The 12,705-nt window shown below is 44.9% G+C and overlaps 1 protein-coding gene across 3 annotated transcripts; it reads left to right on the top strand.

Annotated features, from left to right (window-relative positions):
* Nucleotides 1-1,802: 1,802 nt before the first annotated feature.
* Nucleotides 1,803-9,649, top strand: macroh2a1 (macroH2A.1 histone). Of its 3 annotated transcripts, none has more exons than XM_088441179.1 (9): nucleotides 1,810-2,218; nucleotides 3,585-3,780; nucleotides 4,634-4,740; nucleotides 5,346-5,537; nucleotides 5,604-5,711; nucleotides 7,120-7,210; nucleotides 7,841-7,930; nucleotides 8,039-8,213; nucleotides 8,518-9,649. In XM_088441179.1, the coding sequence occupies exons 2-9, from the start codon at nucleotides 3,609-3,611 to the stop codon at nucleotides 8,681-8,683; spliced, it is 1,101 nt and encodes a 366-aa protein (XP_088297305.1). In that variant the 5' UTR covers nucleotides 1,810-2,218; nucleotides 3,585-3,608; the 3' UTR covers nucleotides 8,684-9,649. The 3 variants fall into 3 exon arrangements, with proteins under 3 accessions (XP_088297303.1, XP_088297305.1, XP_088297304.1); XM_088441178.1 differs by lacking the exon at nucleotides 7,120-7,210 and adding an exon at nucleotides 6,623-6,722 and having other exon boundaries at nucleotides 1,815-2,218; XM_088441177.1 differs by lacking the exon at nucleotides 7,120-7,210 and adding an exon at nucleotides 6,623-6,722 and having other exon boundaries at nucleotides 1,803-2,218; nucleotides 5,346-5,711.
* Nucleotides 9,650-12,705: the final 3,056 nt, after the last annotated feature.

Here is a 12,705-nt window from a genome sequence, read left to right as displayed (position 1 = left end):
CACAATACCCGGAAGTCTAGGCGCCTGTCAGGCGAATGCGCTTTAGGTTTGTTATTATTTTCCTCAACTTGAAGTTTACTTTAGTTCAACGAGCTCATATGTATCAACAAAGGTAATCAGGGTAACCAAGTACAAATACTTCATACTTTTTTTGTTAGTATGAACATTTATTCTTTATTTTTCAATTTCAAGTAAATGTATTTTCTTTACACAAGTCTGTCTATCTATCTATCTATCTATCTATCTATCTATCTATCTATCTATCTATCTATAAGATTATTTGGCTCTAGATCCATCTAAAAAATAACTGAAATAATGTTTCTCATTAACCTCATGAATAATAAACGAATGTTAAATGGGTTCAGCTCACATCTACCTGATTGACTCTAAATAAAGTTGATATATTCTAGGGTTTTTTGCAAACACACATGCAATAATTACTCATTACAATCATTAAACATTTACAAAGTTCTTTGTGTCCGGGAAACACAATAAGGTACAGGTCGTCAACAGCAACTGAGAAAATCAACAGAAAGCAAGGTAACCTATTTGAAATGTGTTTGAATGTAACTGGTCAATTGTGAACGCAGCCATATCCATGCTGATAAAAGGGTGTGCACACTTTTGAAACTATATTATCTCTGTTGCCTTTTTATTTTCCAAAAACCTGACATTTAAAGGGGTGTGTAGACTTTTTGAATCCAGTGTAAATTTAGCTTCTGCGTACTTCTGCCACCTGTGGAAACTCGAAAACAGGGTGGAGTCAAAATTGTCAACAGATTACATAATCCATTATCATGACGTTAAAAAAAGACTTGTCATGACACATCTTGTGACAAAGTGCAAGGAAATGTGCATGACTGGTTTGTACCAAAGCACATCCATTCGTATTGTTGTACACGTGGGAATTGAGAGTGATGTGTCATAGTGCAAGAACATGCTTAACATGCCAAATGTTTGAACGTTTCAATCAGAGTGACGTCATGGGATTTTCTGCTCATGTGCTATTATGTGACGACATGCTGTACATCGAATTTCACATAATGCACACCTTGAGCACTGCGCCTCGGTGATATAGGCGATTTTGTTTATTTCAGCAAACTAAGACATATTGCACATAAAAGTGAAAAATAAAATAGTTCCTAAAGGTCAACTGCAAATGCATATATACATACGTATGTGTGTGTGTGTGTGTGTGGTGACTTTCTGCCTTTTTTTTCTATTAGCATGTTTGCACAGGCAAAGCAACAAAGTTGCAAGGTTCAGTACTACATGTCTGAGAGTCAACTACTCAGATCTGACCCGCAGTGGTCATATACCGCCACTGCTGTCATGATTTCTTCACACACACATATATATATATATATATATATATATATATATATATATATATATATATATATATATATATATATATATATATATATATATATATATATATATATATATATATATATATATATATATATATATATATATATATATATATATATGTCATTCTGTCAACGTGAACAATGGATAAAGAATTCAATAACTCGTTTCAGCTCTTTGTCTCTCAGCGTACTATTAACATCTCTTTGAGACTTGGCATTTGTTGCCATGACAACCAGGGATCCTTGTTTTTTTTTGTATGTGGAGAATAATGCTCGTTGGCGCGATGTTAAGTAAATCATTTTCAGGGGGTGGGTGGGGATAAAAACATATGCATATGGATTTTTTGTAAATAAAAGGCAATTATAATACCATAAAACTTGGGGGACTGCGCGTGTAATAATCAATGGTCCGTCTTAGCAGGGGGCTAAAACGCCCCTGCCCTTTCATTGCTATGCATCGCTAACAAATTTGGATTTTATTGAACGGCAAAATTCAATTGCGATTCGTTCCGTTGCCATTTCACAGCAGCCGTCCCAATATTCATCGGATCCACTCAGTATTGCATAGTGTGGCCACCACACGAAATGCCATTTGCGTTGTGTGCTTTTTTTGTGGACGGTCGCCATCGGGCAGGCTGAGTCGGTTCGCTCCCCCGCTGAGCGGCGCGCTTGGGCGGCCTTGAGCTCCGGGCTCGTCTCGGTCTCGCTCGCTGGGGATTGTGGGAATCGAGCGACGGGCAGCAACAGCCAATCAGCCGAGCAGCCGAGCAGCCCAGCAGCCTTGCTCGCTTCTCGCTCGCCGGGAGGGACACATCGGACGCCCTTGCGCCTGATTTTTATTCCGCGTAAGTACGCCGCTCGTCGCCAATGTCGTCGCGGTGCCATTTTCTTTCTGTCCTTCGGACGCGAGCGGAACCGAGCGAAGGCCGAGGCGGCGAGTTGGTCGCGCCCGGAAAGGAGGGCCGGCGAGACGCCGCCTCAGCCGCAGCTGCCGCCGCCGCTTCGACTGACATGTTGCGGAAATTCCCGGGCGAACCAGCTGCGCGTCACGGTGTCCGACCCGGTTCGGAAGCGACCTGAGCGAGTTCCGCTCCGAGGGAAAAACAAACCCAAAGGCCACCTCCACCTGTGTGGCTGTCGGGCTGACGACACGGCACGGCACGGCACGGCACGGCACGCAGCGTTTTGCTAACCTTTGCCTCCCAGCTCCCAAAATGGAGCCTTGGTTGGCCTTCACGCTGCACTTACGTCCCCGCTCATGTTGACATATTGTCACATTTATTCAAAAGTAGAATCCCGTTGCGGAACAAAGTGTTGACATTCAAGCTTCATTTGAATATCGCTTCATTACTGCGTCAGCACGCCTCATGAATTTGAATGGTGGCATAAACAAGCCAAGTCCAATGGGGGCTCATTTCAAAGCCGACATTTTAATAAAAGCAAGTCGAAATGAACCCTTGTAGCATTACGTTACAAATGATGGAAAATCCTTTGTTTTCATTATGTTACAAAAGAACTAATGGGAGAAAAAAAAACACTAGGGAGCTGAGATTTCCATCGGATGATTAAAACATGTAAAATTTCAAAATGCAATGATTCTGACGTTTCTATGTGATCGCAGCTGATCTGGCAAGATTTTGTGTACAAAAATAAGCTTTGTCCAAGTTTTGGACCATATGAATTCATCGTAATTAGATTTTTTGAGATGCGTTTCAATCGGATTTATTATATTGATTATCCGGCGATTTGCAACAATCCGTTGAGCGGCGGTCAAACTGTCAGCGATCAGAAAATTCTTTGTTGACTTGTGTCTCACCTCACGACAGTAGGTGGCGGTAGAGACCATTTAATGGCTATGTCATAAAGTGTCACCGTCACTACACAGGCTACAAAGACTGACCAATTTCCATTTTTTTCTGGGTGTAGATCATTTTAACCTACATAGATAGAACTGATGCTACTGAACAATTTGAGTGGTTGAAGGAAAAAAAAATCTTGAATAATTTCGATTACCACGCTTGCAACAGCATACAATTGCGTTTTGCAGTCATTTTATGACAAATTTTCCACTGTAATGACATCAACCTGTAGAAAAAAAAGTACTTTGGTTTTATATGGACCTGTATGGCCGCACGGTATATTAGAAACGGGTCTGTAACTGCAAGAATAAAGAAAATATGTAAACATAACCGGTCTAAATCCCCCTCACAGGAGGCCCCCAGTAGCGTGAGAAGCATGTCGAGTCGAGGAGGCAAGAAGAAGCTGACCAAGACGTCGCGCTCCACCAAGGCGGGCGTCATCTTCCCCGTGGGTCGCATGCTGCGCTACATCAAGCGCGGCCTGCCCAAGTACCGCATCGGGGTTGGAGCGCCCGTCTACCTGGCGGCCGTGCTGGAGTACCTGACCGGTGAGTCTGCTTCAAAGCTTGCGTTGGTAAGGCGCTTATCGATTGAGACGCGCAGGCATCAACTTCCTGTATGCTGCTGACCAAGCGCTTTTTCTCTTGTCTCACTGCAGAGGTCCAATTTTGTTATAATGTAGTAGTGTTTTTGCATTTTTAGTAATATATCTGTTTTTTTTTGCCCCTGAATTCCTCCTAACAATAATTGTAAATGTGACGAGGAAAAAGAATACAAGCCAATATGATGATTTATGCAAGCCGGCAAAACACCCGTTTTATTATTTCAATGACTATATTTTTGGTCTTAAGGAGGTCCAACCAGACTAATCTAATCTAATCTAATCTAATCTAATCTAATCTAACTGACTAATCGTTTTAAGTTTAACTCCTACGATATCTGACTTTGCTGGAGAAGCAATATTTTGCCTTCTTTTGCCTGCCGTCATTGTAAATAAATGTCATTTCCCCAAATTTTTCTTGGATTAAATAGAGACATCTAGTGGACAAAGTGTGCAAGGTCATTATTTTGAACCGCAATTACTGTTTTCTAACAAGTTTTTTTTTTATTTTATAACTGATTAAGAAATTATTAGGGTTTATTCATCAAAATTCTCGATCGCTGTTCATTTTGAAAAGGCTAATATCTGCCGATTTTTATTTTTGATAGGACTCATTTTGCCAACAGTAGTCTAAACTGATTTTTTCTTTGAGAAATAACCACAAACTACATGTCAGATCATTTAAATGTTTCTTTTTGCGCGGCAACATTTCTCCACTGGAAATGATTACATCAATAATTTCAGGAAATTTCATGTGTGAGGGTGCTTGTGCATTACTTGATTGCTTTCCGCCGGTGCAGCCGAGATTCTGGAACTGGCGGGCAATGCGGCGCGAGACAACAAGAAGGGTCGCGTCACACCGCGACACATCCTGCTCGCCATCGCCAACGATGAGGAACTCAACCAGGTACCCCACTTTTGTGGCAAACGTGTTTGGGGCTGTCGGCTGCAAACTTAATTCAAGACAATTTGGATGCTTGTAGGCAATTTTGTTGCTTTTTTGATTAAGCAAATGAAGAAATTGCAAGACATTTATACAACTAAAGAAGAATCACAAATTGTGTATTAGAAACAATCACACCGAATTGATTTAAAATATTCCATTGAGCCTTGTTTAGTAGATATTTATAAGTCTGAGGCTTCCAGTGTTTTCTTAATCGTGGAAACCAGGTCAAAATGGCGCTGACCCCTGCTATAGATGCACTATTGAATAGCATGAGTGTCAGTTTTTTTTTTCCTGAGCTAACAGGATATTACACCAAAAACGGTGGAGCAACACATGTAGACAGAACACACAACAATACTTACAGGCATATATTCTTTATACTCTGCCAACAATGATTGAATTTACTGATTTGGGACGTCGCCTCCATTTCACGTCTCTAAAAAAAAAACAGAATAGTAAAATTTAAAGTAATTTTTGTCAGGCATGTCCAACAGTGAAACTAACATACTGCAGACACATTTCAAGTAGATGGTTTTGATGAAGCTTTTTCCCGTGTGCGGCGCCAGCTCCTGAAGGGCGTGACCATTGCGGCGGGCGGCGTCCTGCCCAACATCCACCCGGAGCTCCTGGCCAAGAAACGCGGCGCCAAAGGGAAACTGGAGACGCCGCTCTCCCCCGCCCCCGAGAAGAAAGCCAAGCCGGCCAAGAAGGCGCCTAGCAAGAAGATGACCGGCAAAAAGGGCGCCGGCAAGGCCAAGGTACGGCGACCCCCCCCCCCCCCAATTCAGTCCACCGGGTGGGCTGACCCCTTTTCCCATCTGCAGAAGCAGGGCGAGGCGAGCAAGACGGCGTCGGCCGACAGCACCACCGAGGGCTCGCCGGCGGACAGCTTCACCGTCCTCTCCACCAAGAGCCTCTTCCTGGGTCAAAAAGTCAGTCGCGCCTCGACAGAACCCTCGAGCGAGCCCCGCCCAGGAAACGACGCGGCGGGTCCCGGCGAAAGCATGCGCGCTCGCTTTTGGATTTTCTTTAACGAGCGCATCGCGGAGAAAGGCCTCGGCCGCCGGATACCTTCTCCTAACTTCTCTTTTAACGGCGTCGTGCGCGATCCGCTTTACTGCTAACTCGGCGCGCTCTTGGCACGACTTGGGATGCGCTGACCCCGAAGAACCCCAGAGAATTTCAAAACCCACCTTCAAGTACATAGTACATGTTCTCTGTGTATTTCCTGTAGAAACATCTTGTTCATTTTAGAAAGGCAAAATTGGCCATTTGGTCATCACTATCAGCGCATCTCATGAAAAATTTCGACGACTAACTTCATATCCTAACAGGATGCGGCCAGATCCTTAAATATGAAAATACCTTGACTTTTTTGATTTGAATTACTTTTGAAGGGGGGAAATCAACTTTGGAATATTAGGTTGTATAGCGCAGCATTCTGATTCCCATTGCGTTTGCAGCGTATGAATGATGCAGCTTTTTTTTTTTTAATTGTCTATTTCAGCGGGGAGCCATTTTGTCCCTGCTGCTAAAAATGACATCACAGTTGCTCGGAAATTGACCGCGGCTCATCTGTTTTCCGAATTCGTTGCTGTGACGCTGCAGCTGAGCAGGTTGATGGTTTCCAGAGCCACTGCGATGTCACTTTTAGTGTAACAAAATGGCCGCCCTTTAATTCGGCAATAGTTAAAAAAACCTGTTAGCGTCCCTCCCTTCAAAAAAAAAAGTCAATGTGCCAATTGGGTTGGGGGGGGCGGTCAAATTCGGTTTTAACGGCTTTGCTTCCTTCCTTCTTCCTTTTCACTCTTCCTCGGCATGCCCCCCCCCAACCCCCCCGCAGCTCAACCTCATCCACAGCGAGGTCAGTAACTTGGCTGGCTTTGATGTGGAGGGGGTCATCAACCCCACCAACGCCGAACTTGAGCTAAAAGACGACCTAGGTGAGACCGCGCCACCCCGTCCCACCCCTCCCCCCCTCCCCCCCTCCCCATCTCCCTCTGGCCACGGCGGGGCTTTGAAACTCCAAACATCAAAGCCCACGGCGGTTGTGCGCGCCGACTTTCGGGTAACTTCCTGTCGGGCGGCCGTTTCCTCCATTGATCCGGACTTCCTGCCCGACAGGAAGTTGACAGCCCGCCGCTAACGCGAAACCGGGACGTCTCGCTCAGCGGAAAGCCCCGGTGTAAAACGTAACCGGCGACGGGGCGTTCCGACCGAAGGGGCTCCCGGCTTTGCTCGTTAGCCGCCCGGTGTTTCGCCGCGATGTCATCGTCCAGGTGTTGTGGCGTGCGGCGGCCGTGTTGTTTGACCGCCGTGTTGTTTGTGATTCATCCGTAGTTGCAAGTTGTCCAAGCCGACATTTCCGTAGTGGAGAGCGACGCTGTCGTTCACCCGACCAACTCGGCCCTCTATACGGGCGGGGAAGTAGGTAAAGGAACCGGTCGGCTAGCTACCCGCCATGGCTTCGGGCTGCCGGGCGCTCTTCCCCGAGCCGCCGCCCCTGCTGCCAACGCGCCTTTCGGCACCCGATTCGGCCCTTCCGTTCAAAGCGATCGAGTTGCTTTAACCCCCGGCTCTCCGGCGGGTTTTCGCTAACCCGGCCTTACCGTCGCCCGTTTTGGGCTGATTTTGAAACGCTCATAACACTGTCAAATAGATACTTCCTTGCAACCCCTCCAAATGTTCAGCGGCACCAGCCCTACCCATGCATACGTACGTATATTCACAGTATGCCGGTCTCCGAGCGTGCGGGCTTGTAATAGCAATTTGGATGGCGAGCCGCTTGCTTCTTCGAGCTCTCGCTGTTCCAGTGGCCTGGCTTCACTTTGTGACGCTGCAGTCGGATCGTCTTCATTCCATACCGCCACGCTGATCACACTTGCAACTCGTCGCAACAAAAAAGAGCCCTTCGTGTCCCCGCGCAGGACACTGCTCGGACATCCGCATGCCCGTCGCCCGCACGGCCTCCGCCGCCGTTGCCTCTTCTTCCTTCTTCTGGTGTCTTTTCCGGCGGCGTGCCGGGCTCTCGCGTGCGTGACCGCTACCGGTTTCCCGGCAGGGACGGCCTTGGAAAAGAAGGGCGGAAAAGAGTTAGCTGAAGCCGTGCTGGAGATGAAGAAAAAGAACGGACCCCTGGATGTGGCGGGAGGTAAGCGGCCCTTGGAGAACACCTGGCCTTGAGCCGCACCAAATGCACCAAGTTTGTTTTTTTTTGTTTTTTTGCGTCAATCTTATTCCCCGCCCCTCCCATCCTCAGCGGTGTTGACGGCCGGCTTCGGCCTTCCCGCCAAGTACATCATCCACTGCAACAGTCCGGCGTGGGGCTCGGACAAATGCGAGGAGTTGCTGGAGAAGACGGTGAAGAACTGCCTGGCGCTGGCCGACGAGAAGAAGCTCAAGTCGGTGGCCTTCCCGTCAATCGGCAGCGGGAGGTAAGGCCGAAAATGGTTGCCTTTTAATATTAGAGGTATAACAGCTACCGTATTTCCCCGAGTACAAGGCGACCTCGCTTATAAATCGACCCCCCCCCCCCCTCCTTAATCGACAAAATAATCAAAAGTGATAGTTATTTGCCGCCCTACTTGTTATTTTTCCTAAAGGCAAATTTGCGGACCAAATCATTCATGAGTGGAGCCACCAAAAATAAAAAATCCGAGTGTGTCACTTAAATCGCAGCAGCGCTTGCTCAAGTTGTCTGCAAGTCGAGGGAGGCTAACCGGGCGCCCGTTATTCCAGGAACGGTTTTCCCAAGCAGACGGCGGCCCAGGTGATCCTCAAGGCCATCTCCAGCTACTTCGTGGCCACCATGTCGTCCACCATCAAGACCGTTTACTTTGTGCTCTTCGACAGCGAGAGCATCGGCATCTACGTGCAGGAAATGGCCAAACTGGAGGCCAGTTAGAAGCTGTGCCGATCCCTTTTTTTTTTTTTTTTCCTTCTTTTTGGTTTTTTTTCCTGGCCTGGCCAGACGAATCTTAAAACGGCCGGGAACTTGTTTTTGCATTACGTTTGTATTCTTTCCTATCTGGTTGGAATTGTCCCAAGTTGTTGCGCAGTGAGCTTACCTTTTCACGCAAACGGTGTGGAGTAGCTAAGGCGAGAGGGTTTAAGTTGATGAAACGGGTATAGCGTATGCATGTTAACAACACTATATTTAAATTAGAAAAAAAAAAAAAACAAGCGCTTTCCACCTTAGTTCTCATTTCCATAGCGCTGGTAGTTGTTTTTACGTCTTGCCTTTTTTTCTGTCAAGGTAATGCGCAAGTTTGCTTTTTTTGTGTTGTGTGTCGTGCTTTGTTCACTTTTGTGCCCTGCAGAGACTTTTTTTTTTTCAGTTTGGACCCTCCAAAGAAAAGAAAAAAAATAAATAAACAACTGATAATCAGGTTTAATGTCATTTCAAGATCTAAGTAAGGGTTTTGGGTTCGTTTTGTCCAGGGCACTGCCGGTTTTTAAAAGCGCGTTTCTATCGATGTTTGTAGTATTTGTGGAAAAGTTCTAGTTGAAAATAACATAGCGGATTCTGTTGTATTTTAAATTTGCACATCTTTTAAAAGGCACTGATTTGGAAGCCGATCCGGGCGCACGTTGTTCTTTATGTATGTATGTGTGTGTGTTGTCTTCATTTTAGCCGTACAAAAAAAAAAACGATCAACTGGTGCGGCCGCTAGAGGGCGCGCTGGGATCAGGAATGGTCAGGTCCTCCTTACTTGTCAGTTGGGTTGGATTGAAGGAAACGGTCAGAAGAATTTTCAACTTTCTTATTATTGGGGCTGGGAAATACTTTTTAAAGAACTACTACGTGCATTTGCTGAAAACATAAAATAAATCTGTACACACTCGGATAATAAACGTATCTTTGAAAACACCCCCAAACTGGAATTATTGTGTTTGTTATAGCAATGTAAAAACGAAAATGTTCTTTTTAATATTATAATGAATTTAATTGCAAATTTAGAAATGCATTATATGTAGCCATCTTTTGCAGATAAGGAACTACAATTTTTATGACATTTTAGTAAATTTTTAGAAATGTGCCAAAAAGACAAAAAATACAGAAATGGAGACTTACTTTTTGTTCTTAGTTAAAGATGAAAAAAATACGAGTGCATTTGTTTTCAAAATGGTCCAAATCTAACCACAACATTTTGTTTTTTAAGCAAATTACGTTTGACTAGTTGACCCTGCAAAAACTTGGATTTGACTTAACTGTACTGAACTTTGCATTATGGGAGTCAAGCTAAGCCACTCAATGAAGTCATTGAAGGCTTGCAAATGTCATAAGTTGTCCGCTAGTGCCCCCCGGTGGTTTGGGGGTCTCAACACAAAAAAAATTCAATTGCGGCCGGTTCGCGATTTGCCGTTGAAAGAATTAATGCAAAAATATTGAAAGTGTCATGTTTTGACAATCTATGCAAGGTTTTTGTTTTTTGTATGCTTTTCCTTTGATATCACACAGCCGTCTTTGTGAGCCATTAGCGAATGGCTTAGGCGCTTTTAACTGTGAATGAGCGTGCTGTCAATCAATGACAGCAGACTTGACTTGACCTCCGGTGAACTTTCGGCCGGCAATTGGCCCTTCTCCTTCAGGTTATTGATTAAATGCGTCCGTTGAAGTTAGTGCGCCGACATCCTTCAGCAATGTGATAACAATGTCATTTTCCTCTTAAAAAAAGTCAACGTTGGAGAACACATCTCATGGGCAGAGAGCAGAAAATAATCATAAATCACTTTTATATAAACTATGTGATGAACTATGTGCGCTTGATGGCTTGCTTTTAGCAACCTAAGCGAATTAAAGTCCCTGTCATGTGAAAATAAATGTCATCAATTTGACACCAGAAGAGCATTCTCAACAATGTTGACAAACTTGAATGATGGAAGAAGAAAAAAAATCACCACACACACATATTCAGTATATAAAAAGTTTCAAAATGTTATACTGCCAATGTTATGGGTTTATGAGGCACACTGTCAGCTTTTGAGATCATTTGAAGGCTTTCAGGTGCGCCCTATTGTGTGGAAAATACGGTACTTATAAAAGTGCTCGTAGCACTCGTATGTTAGCATTAAGCTTAGAACACTTTTTAAATGCAAAACTATGTGGCTGTTTGAAATACTCTGTGTACTTTGTTGTTCGTGTATAGTGTGATAAATATGGTACTTTTTAGAAAACTCTGTGTACTTTGTTGTTACTTTATAGTACGGTAAATACGGTACTTGTAAAACCACGAGTAGCAACGCTAACTGTTAGCATTTCCGTGGCAGTTTATGGTGTATGTTAGCATTAAGCTAAGAGGCATTTTTAAAGGCAAAACTACAGTATGTGACTGGTTGAAACGTTCCTTGTTGTTAGCGTATAGTTGCGTATAGTCGGAGAAATATGCTACTTGTAAAACCGTGAGTGGCAACGCTAACTGTTAGCATTTCCATGGCATTTTATGTTGTTTGTTAGCACTAAGCTAAGAGGACTTTTTAAAGGCCGTTTGAAAAATCAATGTACCTTTTTGTTAGTATACACCCCCAGTGTAGCCCCCCTGCAAAAAAAAAAGAAAAAAAAACCCTTGGGGCACTTCTTGCAAAAATGGAAAGTTGATGAGCGTGTACAGGAGGATGAGTCAGATGAGGGTCATTTTCCCAGCCGTCCAGGGAGGCCGGGACCCGAGACCCCCTCTGAGGGCATCCCGTCTTAGGCCTAATCCCCAGGAAATACAGCCAGGTTTCAAGCGCTATTCCCCCTCTTCATCCCCCCAAAAATACAAAAAAAATCTCTGTAGATTCAAAGCATGTGTCCCGCGCGAGAGCCAATGGGAGCGCGGGCTGCCTTTCCCAGAGCCTGGCCTGATGAAATTTTATTCTTTGCACGAAACATTGAGCGCGGGCGGAGGGAAAACATGGAAATAAATAAAGCAAACATTGGAGGCAAGATCAAGGCGGAGAGGCTAAGAAGCTGCTCGGATTGGAAAGGGAAAAAAAAACAAAAAAAGTTTGCTTATGAGTGCTTCGGTGTCCCTGATCTCCAGATATCAACCAAATACTTTTTTTTTTTTTTTTTTTCCCAGGATGATGGCAAAGATCTGTTGAGAGAGAATTATGACTTGAAAGTGAGAAAGTCTGAATTCTGCCATAAAAGCGAGAATCCTGCCAACTTTTTTTTTCTGATCCTCTCCTGCAGAATTACCGTAATTCCCTAAATATGAGACGCACCTGTGTATAGGACTCACCCTTATTTTGGGGGTCACTCACATTTCATAATGTCCTTATTCATTTTTAAAAATATTAAAAAAACGAGCAAAATGCGTATTTGTAATGCGAGCGAATTATTTGCTCTGCCCATTGTGTACATTCGATATGACGGCCGTTTCCTGAGAAATGAAAATTACAAATTGACGGACTGATTAGACAAGCTAATGAGAAACATTCTTTTTTTCGGGGGGGGGGGGGCGCTAACAAGGAGCTGGGCCGGCGTCCCTTGAATAATCCCATGATCCTCTGCCATTAAAGCAGACTGAAGGAGGGATCCCCAACATAAGGACAGACCCCCCCCCCCCCCCCCTTTTCCCCGCTGCTCTCGGTGACACCCGAAAAGGGTTAAATCCCTCCCCGGGCCGGCCTCCTGACACTTAGCGCAAGCAACCCGATAGCCGTCCGCCTTTTGATGGCCTGATTCTCCGGCTTAGGAGAATAAATTAAAAGCAATCCTCCTCCTCCTAGCGCACTGCGCCTGCTGATTTAGGATTTTCATCTGGAACCCCCCCCCCCCCCCCCCTCCCTTCCTCCTTCCTTCCGCCTTTTTTGCAGGGCTGTATCTATTTTGATCAAATATGCGCCTAATGGAAGGCCGCTGCGACTGTCAATCAAACAAAAGGCGCCAAATATTCTATCCCCACGCGGCGTCCCGGCCGAGGGCAGCTTTAAGCTAAC

This window comes from Hippichthys cyanospilos, chromosome 18 (assembly GCF_059441005.1).
Source record: "Hippichthys cyanospilos isolate Australia breed blue-spotted pipefish chromosome 18, RoL_Hcya_1.0, whole genome shotgun sequence".
Classification (NCBI taxonomy): domain Eukaryota; kingdom Metazoa; phylum Chordata; class Actinopteri; order Syngnathiformes; family Syngnathidae; genus Hippichthys; species Hippichthys cyanospilos.
This window is presented reverse-complemented; position numbering and strand designations above follow the sequence as displayed.